General features: G+C 37.9%; 4 protein-coding genes and 1 long non-coding RNA gene across 5 annotated transcripts; 4 read left to right on the top strand and 1 right to left on the bottom strand.

Annotated features, from left to right (window-relative positions):
* The first annotated feature begins 1642 nt into the window (after nt 1-1642).
* On the top strand, nt 1643-3166 carry LOC133736052 (probable serine/threonine-protein kinase WNK9). The gene is made up of 3 exons (XM_062163492.1): nt 1643-2172; nt 2296-2333; nt 2440-3166. The coding sequence occupies exons 1-3, from the start codon at nt 2098-2100 to the stop codon at nt 2576-2578; spliced, it is 252 nt and encodes an 83-aa protein (XP_062019476.1). The 5' UTR covers nt 1643-2097; the 3' UTR covers nt 2579-3166.
* A 6572-nt stretch (nt 3167-9738) lies between these two features.
* On the top strand, nt 9739-12215 carry LOC133738195 (probable protein phosphatase 2C 63). The gene is made up of 4 exons (XM_062165659.1): nt 9739-10201; nt 10337-10707; nt 11341-11577; nt 11669-12215. Exons 1-4 carry the CDS (start codon nt 9934-9936, stop codon nt 11939-11941), a joined length of 1149 nt encoding a protein of 382 aa, XP_062021643.1. The 5' UTR covers nt 9739-9933; the 3' UTR covers nt 11942-12215.
* Nucleotides 12216-12933: 718 nt separating this feature from the next.
* LOC133738135 (uncharacterized) lies at nt 12934-14819 on the top strand. Its single transcript, XM_062165588.1, has 5 exons — nt 12934-13306; nt 13398-13419; nt 13509-13614; nt 14258-14365; nt 14455-14819. The coding sequence occupies exons 1-5, from the start codon at nt 13246-13248 to the stop codon at nt 14554-14556; spliced, it is 399 nt and encodes a 132-aa protein (XP_062021572.1). The 5' UTR covers nt 12934-13245; the 3' UTR covers nt 14557-14819.
* Nucleotides 14820-15362: 543 nt separating this feature from the next.
* On the bottom strand, nt 15363-21093 carry LOC133738133 ((S)-8-oxocitronellyl enol synthase ISY1-like). The gene is made up of 2 exons (XM_062165585.1): nt 20966-21093; nt 15363-16679 (listed from the first exon to the last, which is right to left on the bottom strand). Exons 1-2 carry the CDS (start codon nt 21002-21004, stop codon nt 15552-15554), a joined length of 1167 nt encoding a protein of 388 aa, XP_062021569.1. The 5' UTR covers nt 21005-21093; the 3' UTR covers nt 15363-15551.
* On the top strand, nt 18338-20652 carry LOC133741322 (uncharacterized). The gene is made up of 2 exons (XR_009861805.1): nt 18338-18601; nt 20492-20652. It is a non-coding gene; the product is annotated as an uncharacterized LOC133741322 (long non-coding RNA).
* Nucleotides 21094-25402: the final 4309 nt, after the last annotated feature.

A 25402-nucleotide genomic window follows, 5' to 3' on the forward strand; every position in this document is an offset into this window, starting at 1 on the left:
GTCAGGTACAAGTCTTAATTGTTTCATGATTAATTTCATATCAAACACTACTATATATACCCTCCTTGACAAGCTCATCTATAAATGCAAAAACCCAACATAGTTATATCTATATCATGTCTATGTGAGTCTCTTTGCTATGTTATCTATTTCACCAAAGGAAAGTCTCAAAGTTGTTCTACCAATCCAAGTATTGTGAGTGTACACATACGAGGATCAAGGTTGTTGAATCCTAGAGGGTAGGGCGCCTTAACCTGATACACCAAAACTTAGTCTTCGAGGGGCGGATCTCCTCTTAAGGGCAGTGACTACACGCCTCAACCTTAAACTCTTTTTGAATGATGTGTCCTCTGGAAGTCTACAAATCCAATAGATAATTCTTATAATTCTTGTTATTTTAGTCTATTCTCACAATAAAATTATCATTATTATTTGTTATTAATATTTTGTATTTGTGTGATTTTGTAGGAGAACCAAATCTGGTGTACGTGTACACGTAGCATCCATCGACCAAATTTTCCAACAATCTTAAGAGTAGATCTATTGATTTATTCAAAAAGAGTAGATCTATTGATAGAATATGTCTCATTAGCTATAATGAAATATAGAATATGGTCCGGGCATTCATTTGGAATTCCTACAATCTTTCTTCTGGAATTGTTGAAACCAAGTCCTTTATTTAGTAGCTTTAAACTTAACTATTTCTATAAATTGTTACTTTCCCTTTCTCACTAGGCATCGGTTTGCATAATTAAATTACAAAAGTTGTGGTTACAATAGTGTTAGCAGATCATGTTAGCATTCTAATGCATTATGCAAGCAAAACTTAGTTTCTTTGCAGCTTGCATGTTATGAGCTAGCTCATATGCCTTATAATTTCAAACATGTGCTTTTTAAGTAAAATCTCAAAATATGAGGTTTAATTTGGTATTTTGCATTCACTTCATTTCTCAATGGCATTGTGGTTGTAACTTGAAAAGTAACCGTTTTGCATTTTTACTTTTCTATATTAATAGCTGTATATATATAATATCGCTTTACTATTTTCGTATTATTTATTGTGCATCATTGTTATTAACCTTATGGTTGAGCAAGAGTTTTTAATTCTCTTTGTTATATGATTTGAACTATAATTATTTTCTATGCATTAAAATTTCTTTCTACCGTTATAACTCAAAAAGTTGTTCCTTTGTTGTTGCCTTTGGAATATGTCCCTTCAAAGTATTTTTTCAAGAAAAAGAAAAAAATGTTATCGTGAATAATGTACTGAGAATTTATTTGGTCAATTTTACATTGATAGTTGCCTTTTTGTATTTTGATGCCTTAGAATATTAAAGACAAAATACTGTTTACTCCCTATACTTATTGGGAGTAAACGTTTCAGTCCCTCGCCTTTCAATTTCACCTAAAAAGTCCCTAAACTCTCCAATTTCACCAAATTGGTCCTTGCCGTCAATTCTTCGTCAAAATCTCTGTTAAATTACTGACGTGGCATTCCTTACACGCTAAAATGTCTATTATACCCTCACTTAATTTTTCTTTTATATTTATTTATTTATCTCTCTCTCTCTCTCTCTCTCTTTCTTTTTATTTTTTTATCTATTCTTCTTCTAGCTCTCTCTCCTCCTCTGTTTATCTCCGTCTTCTTCTTCCAAAAACCACCAGCTCTCTCTCTCTCTCTCCATCAATTCAACCTCCACACTAGTACTGGCCAAAACTGAAAAATCATTAACCAGCTCGCCCGTCAAGTTGCTTCTTGAACACGGCGGGCTGTTCACCTTTCGGGTTCCCGGATCTCGGAATTTGGGTCGGGTACAAGCATTTTCGGCAGATCTGCTCTGCGAAAACGGTTCTGCTTCTTCTGCTCCTTCTTCTTCTCCTTCTCTTTCTCACTACCCTCACTCTTCTTCTTGAACATGTCCCTCTACCGCTTCGATGCGGTCAGCACCGGAGCTGCAGTTGACACCTGGGCCTCCGGTTCTGGGTCCGGGGCAGAAATCTCTTTTCAGTTGGGTCGTTGGTTCTCGTGGGCGGGGACGAGGCTGAATGACACCATTGACGAATAGAAATCTGAAATTAGCCACATAGAAACAAGGAATGAATGGTGTTAATGCTTCTGATGAGGATTACCAAGAGTTTGTTGAGGTTGATCCTACTAGAAGATATGGAAGAGTAAGCACCTATTCTCATGTTTTCATTGCCTTTATGGCGTTCTATGTTAATATTGAATTTGGGGTCTTGTTTTTGCCTCCATATGTTTGAACCCAATTTGATTATGTTCAATGCTTTTTGCAGTATAATGAAATTCTCGGCAGAGGAGCTTCAAAGACAATGTATGATTTCAATACCCTTTTCAAGTTTATGCGCAAGTTTGAAACTTTTTGATGTAAAAGTATGAATTTTGTATATATTCATTGTTGTGGTTTTTGGTTGTTTCAGATATAGAGCCTTTGATGAGTATGAAGGGATTGAAGTGGCATGGAACCAAGTGAAGCTATATGAGTTTTTGAGGAACCCTAAAGACCTTGAGAGGCTCTACCGTGAAATTCATCGATCTCCTCAAGACCTTAAACCATAATCACATCATGTTGAAGAAAGATAATCTGACCTCTCCTCTATTCTCTCTACCCTTTTTGTTTTTTTTTTTTAATCTGACCTCTCCTCTATTCTCTCTACCCTTTTTGTTTTTTTTTTTTGAGTTTTAAATCTTTCTCTTCTTTATCGAAGGTCTGGAGATGGAGAGAGTGCTGGTTGTTTTTGGAAGAAGAAGACGGAGATAACTGGAAGAAGAATAGGTAAAAAGAAAAAAAGAAAAGAGAGAGAGAGAAAAAAAAAATAAATATAAAAGAAAAAAATAAGTGAGGGTATAATAGACATTTCAATGCGTAAGGAATGTCACGTTAGCAATTTAGCGGAGAATTGACGGCAATTACCAATTGGGTGAAATTGAAGAGTTTAAGGACTTTTTAGGTGAAATTGAAAGGAGAAGGATTGAAACGTCTACTCCCTATAAGTACAGGGAGTAAATAGTATTTTGTCCGAATATTAATGTTCCTACGGTTGTTGCCTTAGGAAAAGTGTTGCCTTTAAATTTAGTTACAAGTAGTAAGGGTTGCCTCATTGACATCTTGAGTGATGAATCAGACCTTATCTTATGGATTAGATATAATGGTTGTCTCGATACTTTAATGGTAATAAACATGGTTGCCTAGCTATTGACAGCATCAATATTCTTACCGCAAATATATATATTGTTGCTTACTCTGCTATTTGCTCGGATGATTGGCTCGGTATGTTGCCTTAAAGATTTTGGGTTGCCTTTCAAATATTTGTTGTCTTTCAGTCAATGTTACCACAAAACAAATAAATATATGCACTATTCATTCGTTGATGCCTCGATATTGTCCCTTACGCTGATGCCCTGAAAAACTATCTCATTGATTGCTGCATTCGGTTTATGTTTTGAGAAAATGGACATTCAGTGTACCTCCATGAGCCTGAATAATTCAAACAAACTAAAAAATGTGGGGGTCAAGAAAAAAAAAGAAAAAAATGGGCTCTTATATTTATGTGATTAGATAACTAAATATCCAATGATGTTTGCTTATTGTTGAGACTATTCAAGCCTTGTAGGTCATAGTTGATTTTGGCCAATCCTCTGACAAAACCACTAAACCGAAAGGTCGTGGCTGACACATCGAGGGGGATGAGACTCATGCCTATATCAAAGGTCAAGAGTGATGGTAACCCAACCTATGTGAATGGAGATCTCAGGAAGTAGGTTCATATGAGTAATAACAAGTCATTTGTTGGCCTGTAGTGCACTATCAGTTTATTTGTTGAAGTGTCTCCCCCTATGATGTAGATACTGCTTAACTGGAATGTGGAAGGTTGAACAAAATTGTTCTTAATGAATACCATAGCCCTTACTAATGACACGTTTACTTACTTGGAATGGAAAATAATCATGAATCGGAGACAAATGGAATGAGAGAAGAAAGGAATCGGTATTGATTCCGGAGGAATGATTCCTAAACCCATCTCCCCCCTTCGTAATCGAATTCCTGAGTATTCAGGAATCGATTCCTGATAAATAGGTAGGACCTACACCAATTCCCATTCCTTCATGTGTTAGTAAACACAGGAATTCTTTTACCTGAAATCATTCCGATTCCTTTATGTGTTAGTAAACACAGGGGTATTTTTACTCCGTAATCATTCCATTCCATTCCAAGTAAGTAAACGTGCCCTAAGGGTGGTGTGTTTGATTCCAGTCCACACTTGATGGATTCACCTATTTGAGTGTGGAAGTAGGGCCTCTTCTTATGAGACTTTGGCAGGTTCTCTAGAGAACTCATGAAAATCCAAGTGCCCATGCCCGATTTGCACCAACCCGCAGAGAACAACTTGATTCCGAGGACTTAATGTGGGTGGTTAGTTGCATGATTCACACTAAAGAAATTATGGTTCATAGAAAATTTAATTTTCACCAAATTTCTGTGAGTCACGGCTAGCCTATCCTATGGCTGGTTCATAGTCCAAAAGACACCAATTCAAATGCATTATTTTCTCTATTTTCCTTTGGTACTTCTATCTTCATTTGCTACTTCATTTCATATTTTGAAATATGTGGGGGATTGTTGGAATTTTATAGTATTTCAAAATACTTGCTGTTAGTAGCCCAATCCAACTGAATTCAATCATCTTTTACATATCCATTTCTTTCATGATGTAATTCAAATGAATATTCATATATTGATTGCCATAGATTGTTTCAGTTACATGAGTTAATGGCAATAGTGGTCTGTTACATGATCATTTGAATTCAATCTTGCAATTATTTTCAATTGGATTGTTCAAAAGAAGAGTTCAAATCCATATTCAAAAATCAAATGGTCTGCTATTCTCCTTAATTGCATGAAATGGTCCTATATTGTGTCTGTGCGCATTGGTGCTTGAATGGTGTCAGGTACGAGTCTTAATTGTTTCATGATTAATTTCATCTCAAACACTACTATATATACCCTCCTTGACAAGCTCATCTATAAATGCAAAAACCCAACATAGTTATATCTATATCATGTCTCTGTGAGTCTCTTTGCTATGTTCTCTATTTCACCAAAGAAAAGTCTCAAAGCTGTTCTACCAATCCAAGTATTGTGAGTGTACACATATGAGGATCAAGGTTGTTGTATCGTAGAGGGCAGGGCACGTTAATTAACCTGATACACCAAGACTTAGTCTTCGAGGGGCGGATCTACTCTTAAGGACAGTGACTACACGCCTCAACCTTAAACTCTTTTTGAATGATGTGTCCTCCGGAAGTCTACAAATCCAATAGATAAGTCTTATAATTCTTGTTATTTTAGTCTATTCTCACAATAAAATGATAATTATTATTTGTTATTAATATTTGGGCTAAATACTGTTTAGTACCCTGTGGCTTGAGTCCAACATCGATTCAGTCCCTCAACTTTCAATTTCATCAAAAACACCCCTACATTATCAAAATCTCATCTAATAGGTCCTTCCGTCAACAATCCGTCAATTAAAGCCGTTAACTCGCTGACGAGGCATGCCATGTCAGATCATGTGGGCCCCACCTGTCAGGCAAAATTCTAAAATTGCCCCTGCCTTCTCCCAGCTCCAGAAGAACTCGGCATCTTCTCTCTGTATGTGCTTTCAACTTTTCTCATATCTCAGCCTTACTAAATCAACTAAAACTAACATCTCTCTACACAGTTTAAACACATTTTATCAAACACACACCATACTTGCTTAACCATCATACACCACACAAGAGCGAAAATCGAATCGTGTAACGCCGAGTCCTAAAGCACATTACAGCTACTAAGAAACATAACCTATTACACTAAAATCCTCCAAATCCACTCTACCCACAACAACCAAGCCAAATTTCACAAACCCAACAATTCAAAACATAAAACCATCGAAAATGAGACCCACCATTGGAGCATTTGTTCTTGGCGAGCGAGGCGGCGGCGACACAGTGATCGAGCTGAGACTTTCCGGCGGAAGTGGAGGGCACAGAAAGCCTCTCTTTGTACAGCTATTAAGAAACAAAACCCATTACACTGAAATCCTCCAAATCCACTCTACCCACAATAACCAAGCCAAATTTCACAAACCCAACAATTCAAAACATAAAACCATCGAAAATGAGACCCACCATCGGAGCATTTGTTCTTAGCGAGCGAGGCGGTGGAAGCGGCGGCGGCACGGTGATCGAGCTGAGACTTTCTGGCGGAAGTGGAGGGCACAGAGAGCCTCTCTTTGTCTTTACTATTGGCCAAAGCTCTGGATGTGGATGGGGAGGACTTTTCTAGGTGCTTGTCCAGCATCGTTGATGCGCCTGCAGTCCAGCAGCTCACCGACGAGCTCTGTTTTCGACGACCCACCTCCGCGTTCCCAATACATGGTCTAGAATTTGAACCCCCCTTTCGATTCTGGGCTCTGGGGTTTGGGAAAATAAGGAGGGTAATCAAGCTATGTACATGGGGTGGTGGTGGATTTGATTCAAAGGGTTGGTTTTGGAAGAAAGGAAGGTGAGGGGGAGGTGGAATTAGGGTTGTGGGGATCGGAGAGACAGAGAGAAGATGCAGAGTTTCGAGCCAAAAGTCGAGTTCTTCTAGAGCTGGGAGAGAGGCAGGGGCAATTTTGGAATTTCGCCTGACAGGTGAGGCCCACATGATCTGACATGGCATGCCTCGTCAGCGAGTTAACGGCTTTAATTGACGGATTGTTGACGGAAGGACCTATTAGTTGAGATTTTGATAATGTAGGGGTGTTTTTGATGAAATTGAAAGTCGAGGGACTGAATCGATGTTGGACTCAAACCACAGGGTACTAAACAGTATTTAGCCCTTAATATTTTGTATTTGTGTGATTTTGTAGGAGAACCAAATATGGTGTACACGTAGCATCCATCGACCAAATTTATCAACAATTTCACTGTGCCACAAATAGTGTTTTGGAATCTCAAGGATCCCATTGCTGAGCCGGTTGTACACATGTGTTTGGTAGCCCTGTGAAGAACCAGAATTGGGGAATGATCGTAACTGGGTTTTCCAACGTTCTGCATGCTCAAAGTGTTCTTCAATGGAGTTAGAGATTCAAGAACATATGCAGCTGCAGCAGCTCAAGTGCATGGATTTTGTGGTTTGATATACTTTCCAACGTTCTGCATGCTCAAAGTGTTCTTCAATGGAGTTAGAGATTCAAGAACATATGCAGCTGCAGCAGCTCAAGTGCATGGATTTTGTGGTTTGATATACTTTCAGTACTCAAATTTGTCCCTAAGGTAGAGGATGTGATGACATGTGCAATTTCTATAGAGCAGATCAAGGACCATGTATTTGACTGAGATCAAGGGCCCATGACAATTGAAGACGCAATTGGAGAGAGACCCGCTCTGATACCATGTTAAACAGCGACAAGCGTGGCCCGTGGCCCACCATTGTACCGATACTGTCCCAACTTAACCACCCGTTAGGTGTTGGGTTTTAATCATAAAAGGCCTCGGTACAATTGGGTGAGATCCACCCACTTATAAGTTATATTTTATTTGTCACTTTTCCAATGTGGGATCTTTCCTCTCCGGCCAACACGCCCCCTCATATCAGAGACTTGGTCAATACAATCCAAGGCCCACATCGGACACTTGGTAACAATCCGATCGGAATTTTTCCGATGGCAATATAAGGAACCCAAATTCGGGCCCATGATAATTGGAGACGTAATTGGAGAGGGACCCGCTCTGATACCATGTTAAACAGCGACAAGCGTGGCCCGTGGCCCACCATTGTACCGATACTGTCCCAACTTAACTACCCGTTAGGTGTTGGGTTTCAATCATAAAAGGTCTCGGTACAATTGGGTGAGATCCACCCACTTATAAGTTATATTTTATTTGTCACTTTTCCAATGTGGGATCTTTCCTCTCCAACAATATCTTCTCGTAATGTGTAATTGTAACTAAGCAACGCATCAAATTGACTGGTGTAAACATCAATCATAATGTAATAAGTTCGTATGACGGATGATAATCTTGTCTTAATAAAGTTTGTTTAATCAAATGTTGCTTAACCGGCCATAGAACTCCAACAAACTTATTAGTAGATATCTTCTCGTAATGTGTAATTGTAACTAAGCAACGCATCAAATTGACTGGTGTTTGTGGTTGTGTACGTGTGTCTTGGTTTGTGCATTGCTCACTTCGAATGTGTACTACTCACAAGCAAGTCCCGGCCGCTCTCGGGTTAGTAAGGATCTTCGTCCTCAATGAACGATCATTTGTTGTTGCTGCAACTACCATCAAGTTTGTTAATTAAATTTTAACCTGACATTTGTTTTTACAGGGGGAGGGTTAATTATCACAATTTGATAATTAGTTGAGGGTAATTAAAGTTTGTTCTATTGCATTAAGATAAATCACTGTCATCGAGTCAACACGTCAATCCACAGTTCATTTCCAGCGTTGCCTCTATGAGTACAGTTCATTCCTAGTAAATGAGCTTAATGCCAACACATACGCGATTCATTCCATATGATCAAGGAAATTGGCTGAACGCATATACTTTCTGTATATCAATGAATAAAAATATCAAACAAATAATTGGTAATATTCTCAGTAGTATCAAGCACAATAACGAGGATTTATTCTCGTTTATCTAAAAACAACAATGACAACAATGCTATAAGGAAAGATTTTCGAACAATTTCCGGCGCTCACTCTGTTTCTTGAACCAATTAAACCGGTCTCAGGAAAGTGACATTCACAGCACCCTTAATTTGAATATTGGAGAATTCTTGAAAGGCACAAGCACACCATTTGGTCAATGTTTCATGCTCACTCCTCCTACTGTTTGTTACTAACCTTTTGGCCCTTTTCTAAATTCTTCTTCATAATGCAATAACACAACTAATAACGCTCTTTCTTAATGTTGACAGTTTGTTTCGATCTCTTTGTATACTGTATCTGAATGCTAGGGTCTGGTCCAAACTATCCTTGTTTTCTTTTTCTCTTTTCAGCAACAATCTTTGTTTTCTTGTGTGCTTTAATAAAGGTCGAAATTTCCAAGTCCTCAAGTAAACTCATACGCTTACTAAAAAATTAACCTTAATTTGGTGAATGGTCACCAATAACTTGACAAATGTTGGATTATATTGGGTGTAGAAATATAGGGTTAGACAACCACAAAAGTTAGGGAATAAAGTAGGCTTATGCCACGCATCAAATTACGAAATGACTTTATTCGGCTATTGATTCAAAACGTTTAAAATCTTACTCACAAAGAAAAGACTAAATAGATAAAAAAAAAAAAAAGGTTATAACAAGAAAAAGCAAAAAATAGTTAGGCGCGGATTATGTACTGTTAAATCGTACAAGTCAAGTCGTAAATTAAAACGCACTGTTGAACCAACTTTACAAGCGAAAAATACTTGGATTTTTCTCATACGTTTGATCTAACACACGGATTTTGCTCTAATAAAAATCCAAACAAGAACGAGCTGTAATTTCAATTACGAGTAGGAATATAGCGTTTTACTTAATACGTGTGATTTGCGTGTAATTAAATGTTATTTTAAAAAGTGAAAAAAGAAGAAAAAAAAAAAATCTTCTTAGACCGAAAGAAGAGTAGAAAAGAAGGGCGAAGACCCTTTTAATCTTGACGCGGCAGAGTAGAAGTGTATAAAAAAGATCGATAGATTCTTTTCCTTTTAGCTGTGTTTCACATTCAGCAGTCTTCCCTTTCTTTTCTTCTTCACGCGTTCTCCTTCCACGACTTTTTTGCTCTGTTATTTCTCTCCTTTAAATTTCTCCCAAACCCGAAAATTCCAACCGACGACGACGACGACGACTACATCAAAAACCCAGTTCGATTCAGACGAAGAAACCCAGTTTGATACATAATGCTGCGGACGATTTCGAGGCCGTTAGAGCGGTGTTTCGGGTTGAGACTTGGGTCCGGCGGCGGTGATGGGTTGCTTTGGCATACCGACTTGAAGCCTCACGCCTCCGGCGACTACTCGATCGCTGTGGTTCAGGCAAATTCGAGCCTTGAGGATCAGGGACAGGTGTTTACCTCTCCCTCTGCCACGTACGTCGGCGTGTATGATGGTCACGGCGGGCCGGAAGCTTCTAGATTCGTCAACAATAATCTGTTCCCGTTTTTACACAGTATGTTATTCCGTTCTCGTTGAATGGGTTTAATTTTTGTATTTTAGGGTATTGGGTTTAAGGTAGTAAAGAGGGTTTAGTTTTGATTGATTTTATAGTTCAAAATTCCTGAGTGTTTAGGTTGAATTTGTGTAGAATTTGCCATGGAACAAGGTGGGTTATCTGCGGATGTGATAAAGAAGGCGTTCAGTGCTACTGAGGAGGAGTTTCTGCGTTTGGTGAAGCGATCGTGGCCGATGAAGCCGTCAATTGCTTCTGTCGGGTCATGTTGTTTGGTCGGGGCTATAACAAATGATGTTCTGTATGTTGCGAATCTGGGGGATTCGAGAGCAGTCCTTGGCCGGAAAGTGAACGGGAGTAAGAGGACGGTGGTGGCAGAACGGTTGTCAACGGATCACAATGTCAGTGATGAGCAGGTCAGGAGGGAAGTTGAAGCACTTCATCCTGACGATTCACATGTTGTGGTGTATACTCGCGGAGTTTGGAGGATAAAGGGGATAATTCAGGTATAATGGTGCTCTTGTCAAGATTTATGTAACTCTGTTTTGATTGTTAATACTTTTTTGTGGTTGTTTTGGGGTGAAATGCAATTTGGTACTCTTGAGGAGTAGGCATTGTTTATGTAATGTATGTAAGGGTTTATGATTATAACATGTTGCTTCTAGTGTGGCAGTTCAAAGCACCTAAAGTATCTCATGTCAATTTGCAACATCAGTTCAATATTCAAATTCTTAGTGAACATTCTAAGGGGCCATTGCCTGGTGCAATGGTCAAATTTGTGCTTCTGAGTATGCAAGTTTGATGTTTCTCTCATTGCTTTTTCTGTTTCCTTCTTTTGTTCTGAGAAACTTATTCAACTTGCTCCTTGTGTTCTAAGATATCTAAAGAGTTGTGTGTTCCAGGAATATTATCCTCTGCCTCCTGGTCCAGCATCTCTTGCAGGTAAGTTAGAGGTGTTAGATTCCATGCATTAGATGTACATGAAGACCCCAGCAGCATAGAACTGCAGCTCATGTAATGTGTAGGGAGTTTATCTTTTATTTCTCTCTTTGCAAATTTGTTGTGCTTGTATCTAGTCTTTTTTTTTTATTGCATACTGTGATTAAGGTTGTTGGCCTAAAAGTTCTTTTTATTTTCAGGTGTCAAGATCTATTGGGGATGTTTATCTAAAGAAGCCTGAGTTTAACAGAGACCCAATGTACCAGCAGTTTATTACCCCTGTTCCTATGAAGCGGCCAGTGGTGACAGCAGAGCCCTCCATCCTTATTAGAAACATTAAGCCACAGGATATGTTTTTGATATTCGCATCAGATGGCCTATGGGAACAGTTGAGTGATGAGGCAGCAGTAGAGCTAGTCTTCAAGAACCCTAGAGCTGTAAGTTCCCATACTTAATATAGAATTCCGAGAAAATATTTCAATTTGTTGTATACAACAGGAGCTCAATTTTATCGTTGAACATGTGCAGGGTATTGCCAAGAGACTGGTAAGAGCTGCTCTCCATGAAGCCGCCAAGAAGAGGGAAATGAGATATGATGACATAAAGAAAATTGAAAAGGGAATAAGGCGGCATTTTCATGATGATATTACTGTCATTGTAGTCTATCTTGATCAGCACAAAAGTTCCTCAAAACATAAACTCGGCAACAATGCTCTAAGTTCCATCACCCAAGCACCTGTTGACATTTACTCGCTTAGTGCAGAGGAAGTAGAACAGGATATGCATCATATCATTAAGTGAACTGAAGAAAACTTTAGATTGTTGATATCCTAGCGTAGTTAGTAGTTGAAATAATTAAAACACAGGGGAAGGTTAGGTATTTTTTTTTGGATTGGCTTGGATATATTAGATTCAGAATTCAAAAGCATAGGTAGACAAAGGGATTGGGAATGCAGACTAGGAGTAGTCTGCAGAGGTTTATCTTTGGTGAATGACTAATTTTGTGAAGCTGAATCCAATTTTGTAACTATGTTTTCCGAACATTATATTACAGAACTCTTTCATTGGTTGCTCATTATGGTGTTCATGAGAGGCTGGTATAGGTTGCAGACAGAAATTTTGGGTGCGTCTGATTGTTGCTCGCTTAAACCGGATTATATACAGTGTACTCTAGCATAAAATTGGGACATATTATGTCAATGCGAATTGTACTGTTTTTTTTTTATTAATCTTGAGAAATGGGATTTGAAATTGGACATTATCCACCATTAGATAAATACTACTAAATCACCTAAATTGTGGTAAATTCGAATTGTTTATCTATTGTATCTTTATGTACTTTTGTAGATAAAGTAATCAATAAGTAATTATAAGTAATTTTTCTTGTCACTGGTATACAATCATGTCTCCATCTACAAATTTTATAACTTGATAATATTGTATACCACTAAGAATTGAATTTTGTCGTGGTTGTCGGATTTAATTGTGCATTCTTGATTCCAAATGTTCTTAAATCAAGCATGCACCTGGCCACCTGGAAAATAATCTCTTAGAGTGTTTGGGTAAGTGGGCAATTTCTTAGAGTGTTTAGGCAAGTGGGGTTAATTAACTCTAAAATTGGGTAAATGATCAATTCCCTATATATATATATATATATATATATAGACACACACACATGTGATTCTTACCAAGAGATAGTCCTCATTTTTAGGATTAGTCTTAGAAAATCTTCTTTAGAGTTTTATATAATAGACTTCCGAGACAAAATTAACAAATGCTCGATAGTTCAACATTTATATTGAATGTAATGAAAGTCATTTTTATTTATATTATTGCTACCTATCTCATTCTTTTTTAGTGTCAGTAAATCGTGAGTCGTAATATATTGGTTAGCTGGCCTAACTGACAAAATACGAACTCTATACTTTACTCAATTTTCTTTTTTAATTTCACCCTTCCACAAAAATTACTAAATACGACCTCGCTTCCCAAAAATTGCGGGAAAGAGTTAACTCGTCCGTAAAGGTTCCTGAAACATTTGCTTAGCTCTTGAGTTCACCCAAACTCTATCATCAAACCCAGTTTGAATTGAGAATAATCAGAATATGAGTGCAAGTAGCTTGGTTGCAGAGGCAGTCTGGAAGGCCATTGAATCAGCTGGTTCAGGTCCCTTGTTCTTAAACCCTTTTCTCTTCATTTTTCTTTTCCCACTTGCAAGTTACAAGAAAATAACACTCATTTTTGTGAAATGGAGCAGTGACCGATGAACAGCTTTCCATGTTAGTCCCCCTATCAAATTACTTGTTTTGAGAAGGCTGTAAATTTCCGCAAATGGGTGTAATTTGAATGTTTGCTGCTGTAAATTCAGGTTGCATTTCTTGTTTGGTAAGAACTTGGAGCGAGCGACTAGGATAGTCGATCAAAGAGGTGTCAAGAGGATTTTCGGTGAGCCCAGTGGACGTTCTATATTTCAGGTTTCACTTCTATTCAAATCAGCTTCTGGGTTTACTTGGTTTCTACTAATTTTAGTCATTTGGATATTGGATTGGCCCCTTGGAGGATTTTGGGCAATATATTTGTGATGGAGATTACTTATTTTGCTGTAAAATTTAGGTGATATCAGATTAAAAATAAAACATTTGGGTGTTCAGCTGCTTTGGTAGTGTATATTTTGATGGGGTGAACTTGTCAATTTGGACTTTGGTTGAAAAATTTGGTCACCCATTGGAACCAAATCAGGGCAAAGAATCATGTTGATTTGGACCAGATATTTAAGGGTCAATTTGTGATGGGCAGATTTCAATTCTATAGATAAGTTAATATGGTATAGTGAAACTGCTAGATTGGATTATTAGCTATACACATATAAGAGGAAAAAGAAGTGATTTTTGATATCAAATGACTCACTGAATCTAGTTGTTTCTTGTTCAAGATTATTACATTCTATTGTACAAGTGAGGATTTTATATATAGAGTTATCATAGCTTTTCAACCAATCTTGTCAGAATACCAAAAGCTAAAATCCTTCAGTTTTAATGCTTCCCTCAGTTGGCCCTCAATTTACTGAAGTGAAAACAAGATTGGAATCTCAGATCTCATTTGGTGTTTTCTGGTTAGGTTGTAGGAGAATCCCGAAGGAAGGAGGAGTACTTTTGTTTTGCTGAACACTATTGCGCTTGTTATTCATTCTTCTATGACATTGTAAACAGAGGAGAGCAGCTTTGTGTAAGAATGCTCTTGCTTGTTACTTCATAGTTGCTGAAATTATACAAGAAAAATGTTGTTCTTACTCTTAACTTTGTTTTCTTATCCAGTGTAAGCATCAGTTGGCTGCAAGACTTGCTGCAGCATTGGGAGCATGCATTGAAGATAAGGTATCTGATGAGCAGTTAGCTCTACTGCTTTCCAAGCTATGACATATACGGCCATAACTAAAATTTGGTAATAGGAGTTGAAGAGATACTACAAAAGCAGGGCACAATTGAATTTGTTCAAATACTTGTTCTACATGAACTGCAAGAATAATGTGAAATTCGATATTGCGATTGTAGGAAATACAGATGTTGTGTATCCTATACGGTTGTAGAGATCGCTTAGCATAAAATGTACATATTCTTTGGTCGGAAGATTAGAACCGCTACAAGCATTATCTGAAATATGATTGTTTTAATGAGTGTTATGTTACAGAAGCGTTTACTTTGTTTTACCTTCTCTATTTTTCTGGTTTTTGCGCATTTTCCAAGTTGCCTGAATTGGTCTTTCAGGTTTGATGATTTTGCCTGATTTAAATTGACAGCCGCATTTGACAGCAACAGTGCATTTCTTGAACTTCCTCAGTTCCTCTGTATAAAATTATTTATACTGATACTTGAGTTGAAAACTGGTTTGGCTATGATTGATATAGTTCCTGAAGCACATGGCGTCAGGTGCACATCTTATCAGATGAGATCTTTGTTTTCTGTCCAAGTTTTGTGTCATCATACGACTCCATTTGGATTGTTCTGGTCTGGCATTGATGGATGAATTATGCATACCTGAAAAACATAAAAAAGGGTCCCTTTGGTTTCTTCCAAGTTCCAAGAATGCTCTTAAAAAAAATTTAAATTATTTTTACACCAAACTTATAGCCTATAATGTAAAAGCCAATGAAGTATTGTAGTTGCCCTGCTTCATTCTGAGCAAAACTTCATGAAAATTGTAGCAAGGACTTTGAGAAAGTCAGGGTTAATAAGATGCACTTTCAAAAAACGCTTCAGCAATCTTTCATAACACTTGGTTCCACACAGAACAAAAGCAATTCCATTCAAATCCTCAACAGCAAGGTCTGTAATTACTACGACAGTACTGCAAGCAAACAATTACAACAGTAGCAACAGCAAAATGAAGGACAGATACTTGGGGCGCAACCACATCAAGGAACAATTCTAAAAGACTTCATCTTGTCAATCCAAGAAACAAAGGAAGTTTTCGGGTTCCGAAAGCCAACAAAACCATGCTCTTTGCTCTTGTTCATACTGTCCGCAGTTGAATCAATCCACCGAAACATAGTGTCCAGAAACCACCAATTCCCTACCTCTTCCAATTTGGTAGGCACCAAACCATGCTCTCTCACAATTTCATCCCACACTGGCCCTTTATCTTTCATCATCTCCTCAAAACTCAACTCCTCGTGAACTCCAGCAGGCACTAGCTCGAACTGCTCAGCCAGAATCCCCCACAAATGCTTCCACTTGAACACATCCCCATTGATGCAATTAAAAGCTTCATTCTTGGCATAAGGCTCCACAGCTGCCCATATCTGATGTTCAGCAACCATATCCGCATCAGAAGCGTCCCAGAATCCTTCCCAAGTTCCTTTACTCCCCGGAAACCTGAGCGGCTGCCCTTCATGCTTACAAATCGCAGCATAAACACACAAAGTCCCAATCGCATTCATCAAACTATAAGGTGAGAAGCCGAATATGAGTCCCGGCCTATGCACAGACCATGTAAGCCCCTCCTTCTTCTTCACCTCCTCAAACAGAATATCCTCCATCACATAGTAAAAATTGGGGGCATTAAGCCTCGGCAGGTCTTCGTGACATGGAGGTTCATGGGGTTGGACATTCCCCAACATCTCAAACGGACCTAAGTAGTGCTTCCGACCCGTCTGCATACATATGTGCTGCAAATTCGGCCCGTTTGGGATCACAGCATTCAACACATTGCTCAACATCTTGCCATTAGCCTCACAGTTCTCAGCTTCAGTTGGCTTGCTCGCCCACGTGACATAAAAAATGTGAGTGACATCAGTGAGCTGGGAGAGCTCTGCCTCGGTCTGTGTAGAGTCAGAGAGGTCACACTGGATGTACTGAATCGGGTGGTCAGCGTTCCACTGCGGCCGGGGCCGCCGGGCCACGCCGTAGACCTTCCACGGCCCGCCGGGAGTGTCGGGCAGTGGAAGAATCTCAGCGAGACTATTTCCGACGAGTCCGGTAACCCCAAGTACCAGGGCCACGCCCTGGTATTTGGGCGGTGCATCGGCGGGATCAAACTTTTTCTGATAATGGATAAAAATTAAAGGATTAAATACTTGTTACTCCTCAAACTTTTGCCTGAAAAACAGTTTAGTCCCTCGCCTTTCAAATTAAACTGGATAGTCCTTATTCTCTCTAATTCTTACACAACAGGTCCAAAAAAGGTCTAAAATGACTATAATACCCCCAAGATCCTTTTTTTATATTTTTTTTCTCTCTTTTCTTTTTCTCTTTTTAATCTTTTTATTTTTAATCATTTTTTTAATTTTTTTTTTTTTGCTTCTCTCTCTGCTCTCTCTCTCTCTCTCTCTCTCTGCTCTCTCTCTCTCTCTCTCTCTCTCTCTCTCTCTCTCTCTCTCTCTCCACCCCCCTCCTCGTCCTCATCGCCGACGACGATGCACCCGCACCCCATCCCAACTCCTCCGACTCATCCCCGTTCTGCGCCACGTACGAGGAAATGGTGGAGAGCGGCGACCCGGACTTCCAGTGGGCCCTGCCGGAGAACGAGTGGGACCCGATGACGCTGAACTACACTTCCGGCACGACTTCCTCGCCCAAGGGAGTGGTCCACTGCCACAGAGGGCTCTTCACCGTCAACTCTCTCCTCCACTGGGCCGCACCCAGACAGCCCGTCTATCTCTGGACGCTTCCGATGTTCCACGCCAACGGCTGGAGCTACCCGTACGGGATCCCACGCTTCCGTTTGTGAGCCTGAAAGATGACGTGGGGCGGAGGCCGACGGAGAAGGAGATGATAGAGTACTGCAGAGGAAAGCTGCCGAATTTCATGGTGCCGAAGACGGTGGTGTTTATTGAGGAGCTGCCGAAGACGTCGAAATTTGTATGGGATTGAATCATTTGTATGGGATTGAAGGCTGGGTATGAGTGTTCAACTAAGGGATTGATTCGATTGAATTCGAGATTTGGGGGTTGGGATTTGTGGTTGGGATTCGATGGAGCAGAAGAGGCAGATGAGGGTGAGAGATTGGGGGTTTAAGTGGTGGACTGGTTCTGGAGCTCGGTCCTGGTTGGAAATGGGATCGGAGCTGGAATTGGGGGGAGAGAGAGAGAGAGAGAGAGAGCAGAGAGAGAAGCAAAAAAAAATAATAAATTAAAAAAATGATTAAAAATAAAAAGATAAAAAAGAGAAAAAGAAAAGAGAGAAAAAAATATAAAAAAAGGATCTTGGGGGTATTATAGTCATTTTATGTAATAACCCGAAACTTAGTATCACTGTAGAGCACTCTAAGATACCTTAAACTTAGAAATAATCCAAGTATCTTCTAAGCATTTATTTTCTCGATTAGAAACCGATGATACCACATGCTATACTTACAAGTTATAATAGAGTTCTAGGAACTTACTAAAATACCTTAGTTCGTATTTCTTGTGTATACTCGATATTTGTTATTGAGCCCAATACTATTACCTATATTATTTTTGTGATGCATGTCATTTTAGTACTAGTTATTGCTAACACATATTTTGAATCTTACGAAATGACATATCAATCTTCGTATTAGTTTGAGAAAATGTGTATCTATGTGTATATCTATGTGTATATATGTATACATGATTCAAATGTCAATACATCTAGAAGAACTAATCTGATTTTTCTTTCTAACAACCATAACATTCCTTGGAAATTTCTTGGAAATTTCCTTGTAAATGCTTTGTAGACTTTCAACTCACTTTTGACTTACAAGTAAGATGCTAAAGATTAATTTTTAATGCATCTTTCTAGTCTTTATAAACATGAAGCTGAATCATTTTTCCTTCAAGCCTTAAGATCAAGTGCAAAACTGATTTGGAAGTCTTAGTTGTAGAGAAAACTCACCTCACAAATCCTTCATCCTTTTCTTTCAAGAAACTCCCTTTGTTTTTCTCAAAGAAGTCCAAGCTTGGATCCAAGACCAAAATCTTCACTTCACTTCTGAGTTTCTTAAGTAAGTACATGATTACATTTCTATATTCTTTTGCCTTTAAGATTTATCAAAGTGCATAACCGATGATAAAATGGAAAAGAATCTGTTTTGCTGCAGTCATATATTTTCGTGTTTGATAAAAGTTAATCTTGTCAAAAATAATTATATTTTCAGTTTCTTCATGAAAAATCCTTCAGTTTAGGCTTTTGAATCACTAAAAAAGGTTAAGAAATGAAGAAGTTATGGCTAATCAAAGTTTTCAACTTTTAAACTAGCTGGAAATCTCATACCGCCATCACAACTTCAAAAATTCATATCTCCCTCATTTCTTATCCATTTTCTACAAACTTTATATCAATTTGAAGCTTAGGACCTCTACTTTTATTCTGGAAAGTTTGAGAAGTAATGGTAAAATACACAGTACGTAAAGACTTAAACATCAAAGGTCAGTTTCAAAAATATCGGTTTCAGCACTGTTATGGTTCTTTTACCATTTATGGACTATATCACTCTGATCTGGACTACATGACTTATTCCGTTGAATTCCTTATGAAAAATCCTATGACTTGGTGTCCTCACTTGACTATTTCGGACATGAATTGAACAAGTTATAAAAACAGAAAGTTGACAGTACTTGGTACTATTATTTTGATTGACGAATGGACACTTTGGACTAAGATTTCCAATACTATGGAAAAATGACTACTGACTCTTTGACTACTAACTAATATTCTCTTACTACTTTTAATTTTCAGTACCTTTATTTTATCGCACATTTACTTTCAAGTTTAATTTTCAGTACCTTTATTTTATCGCACATTTACTTTCAAGTTTAATTTTCAGTACCTTTATTTTATCGCACATTTACTTTCAAGTTTAATTTGCAGTACCTTTATTTTATTGCACATTTACTTTCAAGTTTAATTTGCAGTACCTTTATTTTATTCCACAATTACTTTCAAGTTTAATTATATATATACACACACATAATTATGTATATATATCTATATATATATATATATATATATATATATATATTAATTTGTCCGCAGAATTTCAGTTATATTTATGTAAGCTTGTTTATATGCTTTGTTACTATTTATGTAGTTGTTTTATTTACTACTTAAAGCTTACTATGCTTTATTGACGTAATTATATCTGGAGATGTGAAATCGAGTGATTAGTACTATCCAGTGCTTAAGTGAATTACTGGTAAATGTGTTTTGGTGTTATGAGACGTTAAGCCTGGGCCCTAGTCCCTTCAGATAGTGCACTATTATACTCTTAGGAAGGTTGCTTACTTTGAGTATACATACTTGGGTATAGTACGTTGGACCCTGGTATGCTGCGGCTTACCCATGCTTTGGTATTATGGACCCTAACATGTGGTTTCCCGTGCTTTGGTATTATGGACCCTAGCACGTGGATTTATGAATTGTTACCAGTCAATCTGGCTTTCCCGTGTTTTGGTATTATGGACCCTAACACGTGGATTTATGATTTGTTACCAGTTAATCCGAAAATTCACTAAAATGAAAAGTGTACTTATATTGTTTTGATCAAATATCTATCTGTGATATATTGTTAATATGTTATGGTGTTAAGTGAAAAGAGAATCGAGCATGCATTGTTTTGAGGTTATTTGCACCTATTATTGCTGCAGTATTTGTTGATTCGATAAAAGAGATGTGACTATGTGATATTATTATGAGTTTTACAAATATTGATATATGTGTCTGTTATGTGTATACAAATACATACTTAAGATTTGGTGTGAACATATAAATGGTTCTCGGTACATTTTTACTTGGTTGTTCAGTTTTGATTTCTTATAAGACACATTAGTATAAGAATGTAAGCTGTACTTACTGGGTCTGTGTTACTCATGATGCTACACCTTCATGTTTTCAGGTAACGAGTAGATGCATGGGGAAAAAGGGGATGAACCTACTAAATAAAAGAAAGTTTTTCCTACTACTATTTCAAGAGAATGAGTACTGTAATATATTTTGCTAAACTTTGGTATTGTACAAATAATGATGTCGTTTTCTAATAAAAGTACTATTCAGATATATCTATATATAGTCATTTACTTTCTTTCAAAAAGGAAGTTCTATTTAGTTTGGCTCACATCCCAAATTCGGGTACCATATTTCAGTACAATATTGGTCTCAAGTTTGGGGGTGTGACATTTTAGACCTTTTTTGGACCTGTTGTGTGAGAATTAGAGAGAATAAGGACTATCCAGTTTACTTTGAAAGGCGAGGGACTAAATTGTTTTTCAGGCAAAAGTTTGAGGAGTAACAAGTATTTAATCCAAAATTAAATATCAAAAGTATGAATGTATCGAAGAAACAAACGATAAGTTTGTGGAGAATCACTTACCTTTGCAGCTCCTATAGCTCTTGCCCACCACCAACTCATTATGTGCTGTCTGAAATTCCTAGTTCTTTGTTTCTAGAGAGCTCAATACCCGTATACGTTGAAGTTTTAAGGACTAAATTTTTTCCTTTTTCTTTGGTATTTATAAGAGAAAATTAGATATAACTCCAATGTTTTGGGAAAAATGCATATTTTATTTTCTTATCAATCTACACCCAATTTATGAAAGCAAAACCTTCATTGTAGAGTGTTAATATATTATTAATATTTTTTCTTGTTATTCTATATTCAAAATTTTATCTTTGGGGTAGTGAAAACAAATATGAAATGATCACTGATAATTAATTTTAGCATTTACTCATTGAACAGGTAACCAATAAATGACTTAGGTAAAATAAACGGGACAAAAAAACAAACCCTAAGCGGCCTCCCTTGCCGCACTTAAAACCCTAGCATAACGTCGACCATGTTGTCGCCATTTTTCCATCATTTTCCGATCCCTTCCCACACAGATCTTGATTCTGTATCACAAATCTCCAGACCTCGATCCCTTCATTTTTATCATATTTACCATGTCCAACATTGATTCTGTTACCAAAAGCTTTGCTACCTCTCTTGCTATCGCTACCAATGAGGTCGTGGACATCTCTTCCATGGCAAGGGGGGGGGGGGGGGAACTCCCACTCGTATCTTCTGGCACGGCCTCTAACACTAAAGCCAACGATTGCTGCAGATTTGAAAAGGCATTTTCGCCAAATTTGGGTGTTGAATAAGGGCTTTAATGTTCAACAACGATCTCTGGATCGTTTTCTTTTCTCCTTTGACCTCCAAGGAGATAGAAACAAGGTATTGATGGGTGGTCCATGGAGTTTCAATCGTGCTTTGGTTATTATATAGCCATATGATGGAGTATTGTCTTTGCGATCTGTGGAGATGGAGGATTTATTCTTTTGGGTTCGCATCACAAATATGGCGCTGGCATATGAACAAAGGAATACTATTGCAAACGTTGCTACTGCTGCAGGTAAATTCATTGAACTGGACCAAAAGCTTTTTGATGCAACTGGAGAGATTAGTGTAAGGGTTTCACATGCAATTTCGAAACCTTTTTTCATGCAAAAAACCCTAAAGTTCGCCAAAGGGATTGAGCAAGAGGTTCACTTCTTCTTTGAAAACCTCGTGGGCAAATGCAAGACATGTCAGTGTGTGTATCATAAGGGAGAAGCATGCAATGGTGAAACTGCAACTCCACCGGTCACTGCTACCCCATTACCGGCGGCAAGAAAACTAGAGCTCAATGGCTCATTTTTAGGGTTTTCAGGAAATCAATTCATGGATGGAATGTTTCACTTCCAAGGTCTCACTACCCCTATTCTTCCGCCGGTTTGAAGGTCTTTGTTTGGAGGAGCTAAGACAAGTAAGGTACGCAAACCTATTGTTATTCGTAGTGCAGAAAAAAGATAGGTTACTGACAGCGATGAGTTGGCTTTGGTACCCGTGGACACCGACCTGCAAGCAAAGAGAGACCGGTCATTTCCTTCTCCAAAAAAGCTCCAATTTTTTATGTCTGATTTCCTAGAGGGCAAAACAAGCCCTATTGCTCCTTCCAAGAAGGTAAGAATGCCTGAATTCCCTACCAAGTTCAGTGCAAAATCTCTGGGTTTAGTAGAGACGCCAAGTGGTATGTTGGTACCTGCAGAGGTAATGATGCCCAAACCTGTGCAAATAGAGCTTCCTGGTGAAAAAAGAAGAGAGGAAGACCTTTGGGAGCCAAAAACAAAAATCCTCCTAAAGCGAAGAAAGTTCCCGCTAAAGATGTCCTGAGTGTTCAGTTTTCAGGTAAACCTCCTAGCCCTAGCTTGGGCAAGGAGAAGATATAGGTTTTTTTTTTTTTTATGGTTGTAAAGCCTATAAACTATGCAATTGTTTGACATAGTTATAGGCTCGCTTTAAATAAGTGAGCGGTAAGTTCTAATATAGTAGGTCTATCCTATGTACCACTGTGGCTCCCCCACGAAGTCTTATTCTGTCCATCAGTATGTGACAGCGGGTGGGTATGTAATGGCCTTCTTGGCATGCGCTTTTATCAATGAAATTATCATTACTTCAAAAAATAAATGACATAGGTATGAGGTATATAAAACTATATATCTTTTAACAATGTATTGAAAAAAATTCATAGCATAAAACAACTTACTTATAGCCATGATATTTAATAACATACATCTAGAACATGTAATCAATAATGACATAGGTTTGAGGTATCTAAAACTATACAAATATTGACAAGGTATTGAAAAAAAAACTCATAACATAAGAGCATAGTTAGTACAAAATGAGACGTGTACAGTACGCGAAAAATATGTATGTGTATTATTCAGACATTTTATCAAATAGTACGTTGAAAAGTTCGGCAAAATATTTTTAATTAATTAAATAATTAATTTTTGTTATTAAAAATATTAATTTATATTCATTTTTGTTCAATAATATGTATAAAATACTGGGAAAAACGTAAAAATCGTGTATAGTACATGTCTAATACTTTGGACTTCAAAAGTACGGAAAATTTAATGAGTCCCTTTTAAAAATACGAAGTACGAAAGTATTTTTGAAAAAAAAAACATAAGTACGTGTTTTATTCGCGTATAATACGAAAAATTACTAACTATGCATAAGAGCATCTTTAGCAGACTCTCTATTTTAGCTCCTTAGATATTTTGGAGAGCATGTTCAGCTTTTTATCTATTTCAATTAGCAGTTGCACCAGAATCCTAAGTGACTCTCCATTATAACTTTTGACTATCATACTCATAAATATAGAGAGCAAGATGAGGCTCTCTATAATTAAAACATTCCCTTTGAGTTATTTTATGTAATTTATAAATATTTAAACTATTTAATCTTTACTTAAAAATTAATATAAATTTAAAACTAGTTAAAATAGTGTTTGAACCTAAATTTGGCAAGGCTCACGTGGCAGACAGGTTGGACAGGCACATAAAGTATTTTTGCTTACATGGCCTACACTAGCTATTTACGTGAATTCAATGAATGAAGTGCGTTGGGACCACGGTTGAATGGCCGCTACATAATGAATGACCATGTTTGAATAGCCGCAACACATAATGGATGACCGCTATTGAATGGTGTTAGTCAAGCTCATAAAGGCCATTAGATGCGGGCGTTAAAATGATTCAAGATATTTAAAAGCCGAGGAAATTAAATGCACGGTTATGTGTTTTAAGTCCCAATTTAGCAGTTACTGCATGCAAATGCATGTAACCGCGCATTGATTCTCGGGTGACCGCTATTGAATGGCCGCGGCATATTGAATGGTGTTAGTCAAGTTCAGAAAGGCCATTAGATGCGGGTGTTAAAAATGATTTAGGATATTTAAAAGCCGAGGAAATTAAATGCACAATTATGAGTTTTAAGTTCCAAGTTAGCAGTTTCTGCATGCAAATTCATGTAACTGCGCATTGATTCTCCGGTGACCGCTATTGAATGGCTGCGATTGAATGATGTTAGTCAAGTTCATAAAGGCCATTAGATGCGGGCGTTAAAAACAATTCAGGATATTTAAAAGCCGTGGAAATTAAATGCATGGTTATGAGTTTTAAGTCCCAAGTTAGCAGTTACTGTATTCAAATGCATATAACTGAGCATTGATTCTCAACCTTGAATTCATGCAATCAATACAGTCTCGATCGACAGTTACAGCCAAGATTGTATCTTTTCCTTTATTCAGTAATTTAACATTCACTATAAAGAAGACCATACGCATCTTTGTTAGTGGTCCTCGACCAATCGCTCTATAGGACTTCATACTTGTATTTCAATACATTTCAAAAACAATTATGAGTCTTTAAGTGTTTTATCTTATCTCTTTTCTTTACCCGTATTTATCTTTGCTGCAGTTTACATTACCATTCTTTACATTCCAGCAATTTATCTTTTCGCTTGTTACTCTGCTGCACTTTGTTTCTCACGGTTTACATCCTTATTCTTTACTTTGCCTGCACTTTCTTTTATGCTATTTATTTGTTGTTGTCTACTTTGCGTTACTTAATTTATGCAAATATTAAGAAAATCATAAAAAGAATCATTGTCACCTCACTTTCACATTCACTCACCGAGTTACACAGCACGGAGACTACGGCTAGGTAAGGCCGATCTATGCTAAAATCCTTGCATCCAAGGCAAAGAGAACCCCGCGGCCGAGATTGATCCCTCCTTAGCCCACAATCAATTGATCAGAAGTCAGATCGCCGCAAGATCTACAAACATAACAAAACCTCGCTTGGCCTTCCGGCCTCGAATTGGCACGCCCGCGCATACGTCACCACACCAGAAGGACACGTGTAAGCCAAAGAAGCCCTTGGCCCAATGACATGTGGCTGAGACGACACTCCTAGTGGGACCACTCTTGGTGAATGT

The sequence above is a fragment of the Rosa rugosa genome, chromosome 3 (genome assembly GCF_958449725.1).
Source record: "Rosa rugosa chromosome 3, drRosRugo1.1, whole genome shotgun sequence".
In the NCBI taxonomy this organism is placed as follows: domain Eukaryota; kingdom Viridiplantae; phylum Streptophyta; class Magnoliopsida; order Rosales; family Rosaceae; genus Rosa; species Rosa rugosa.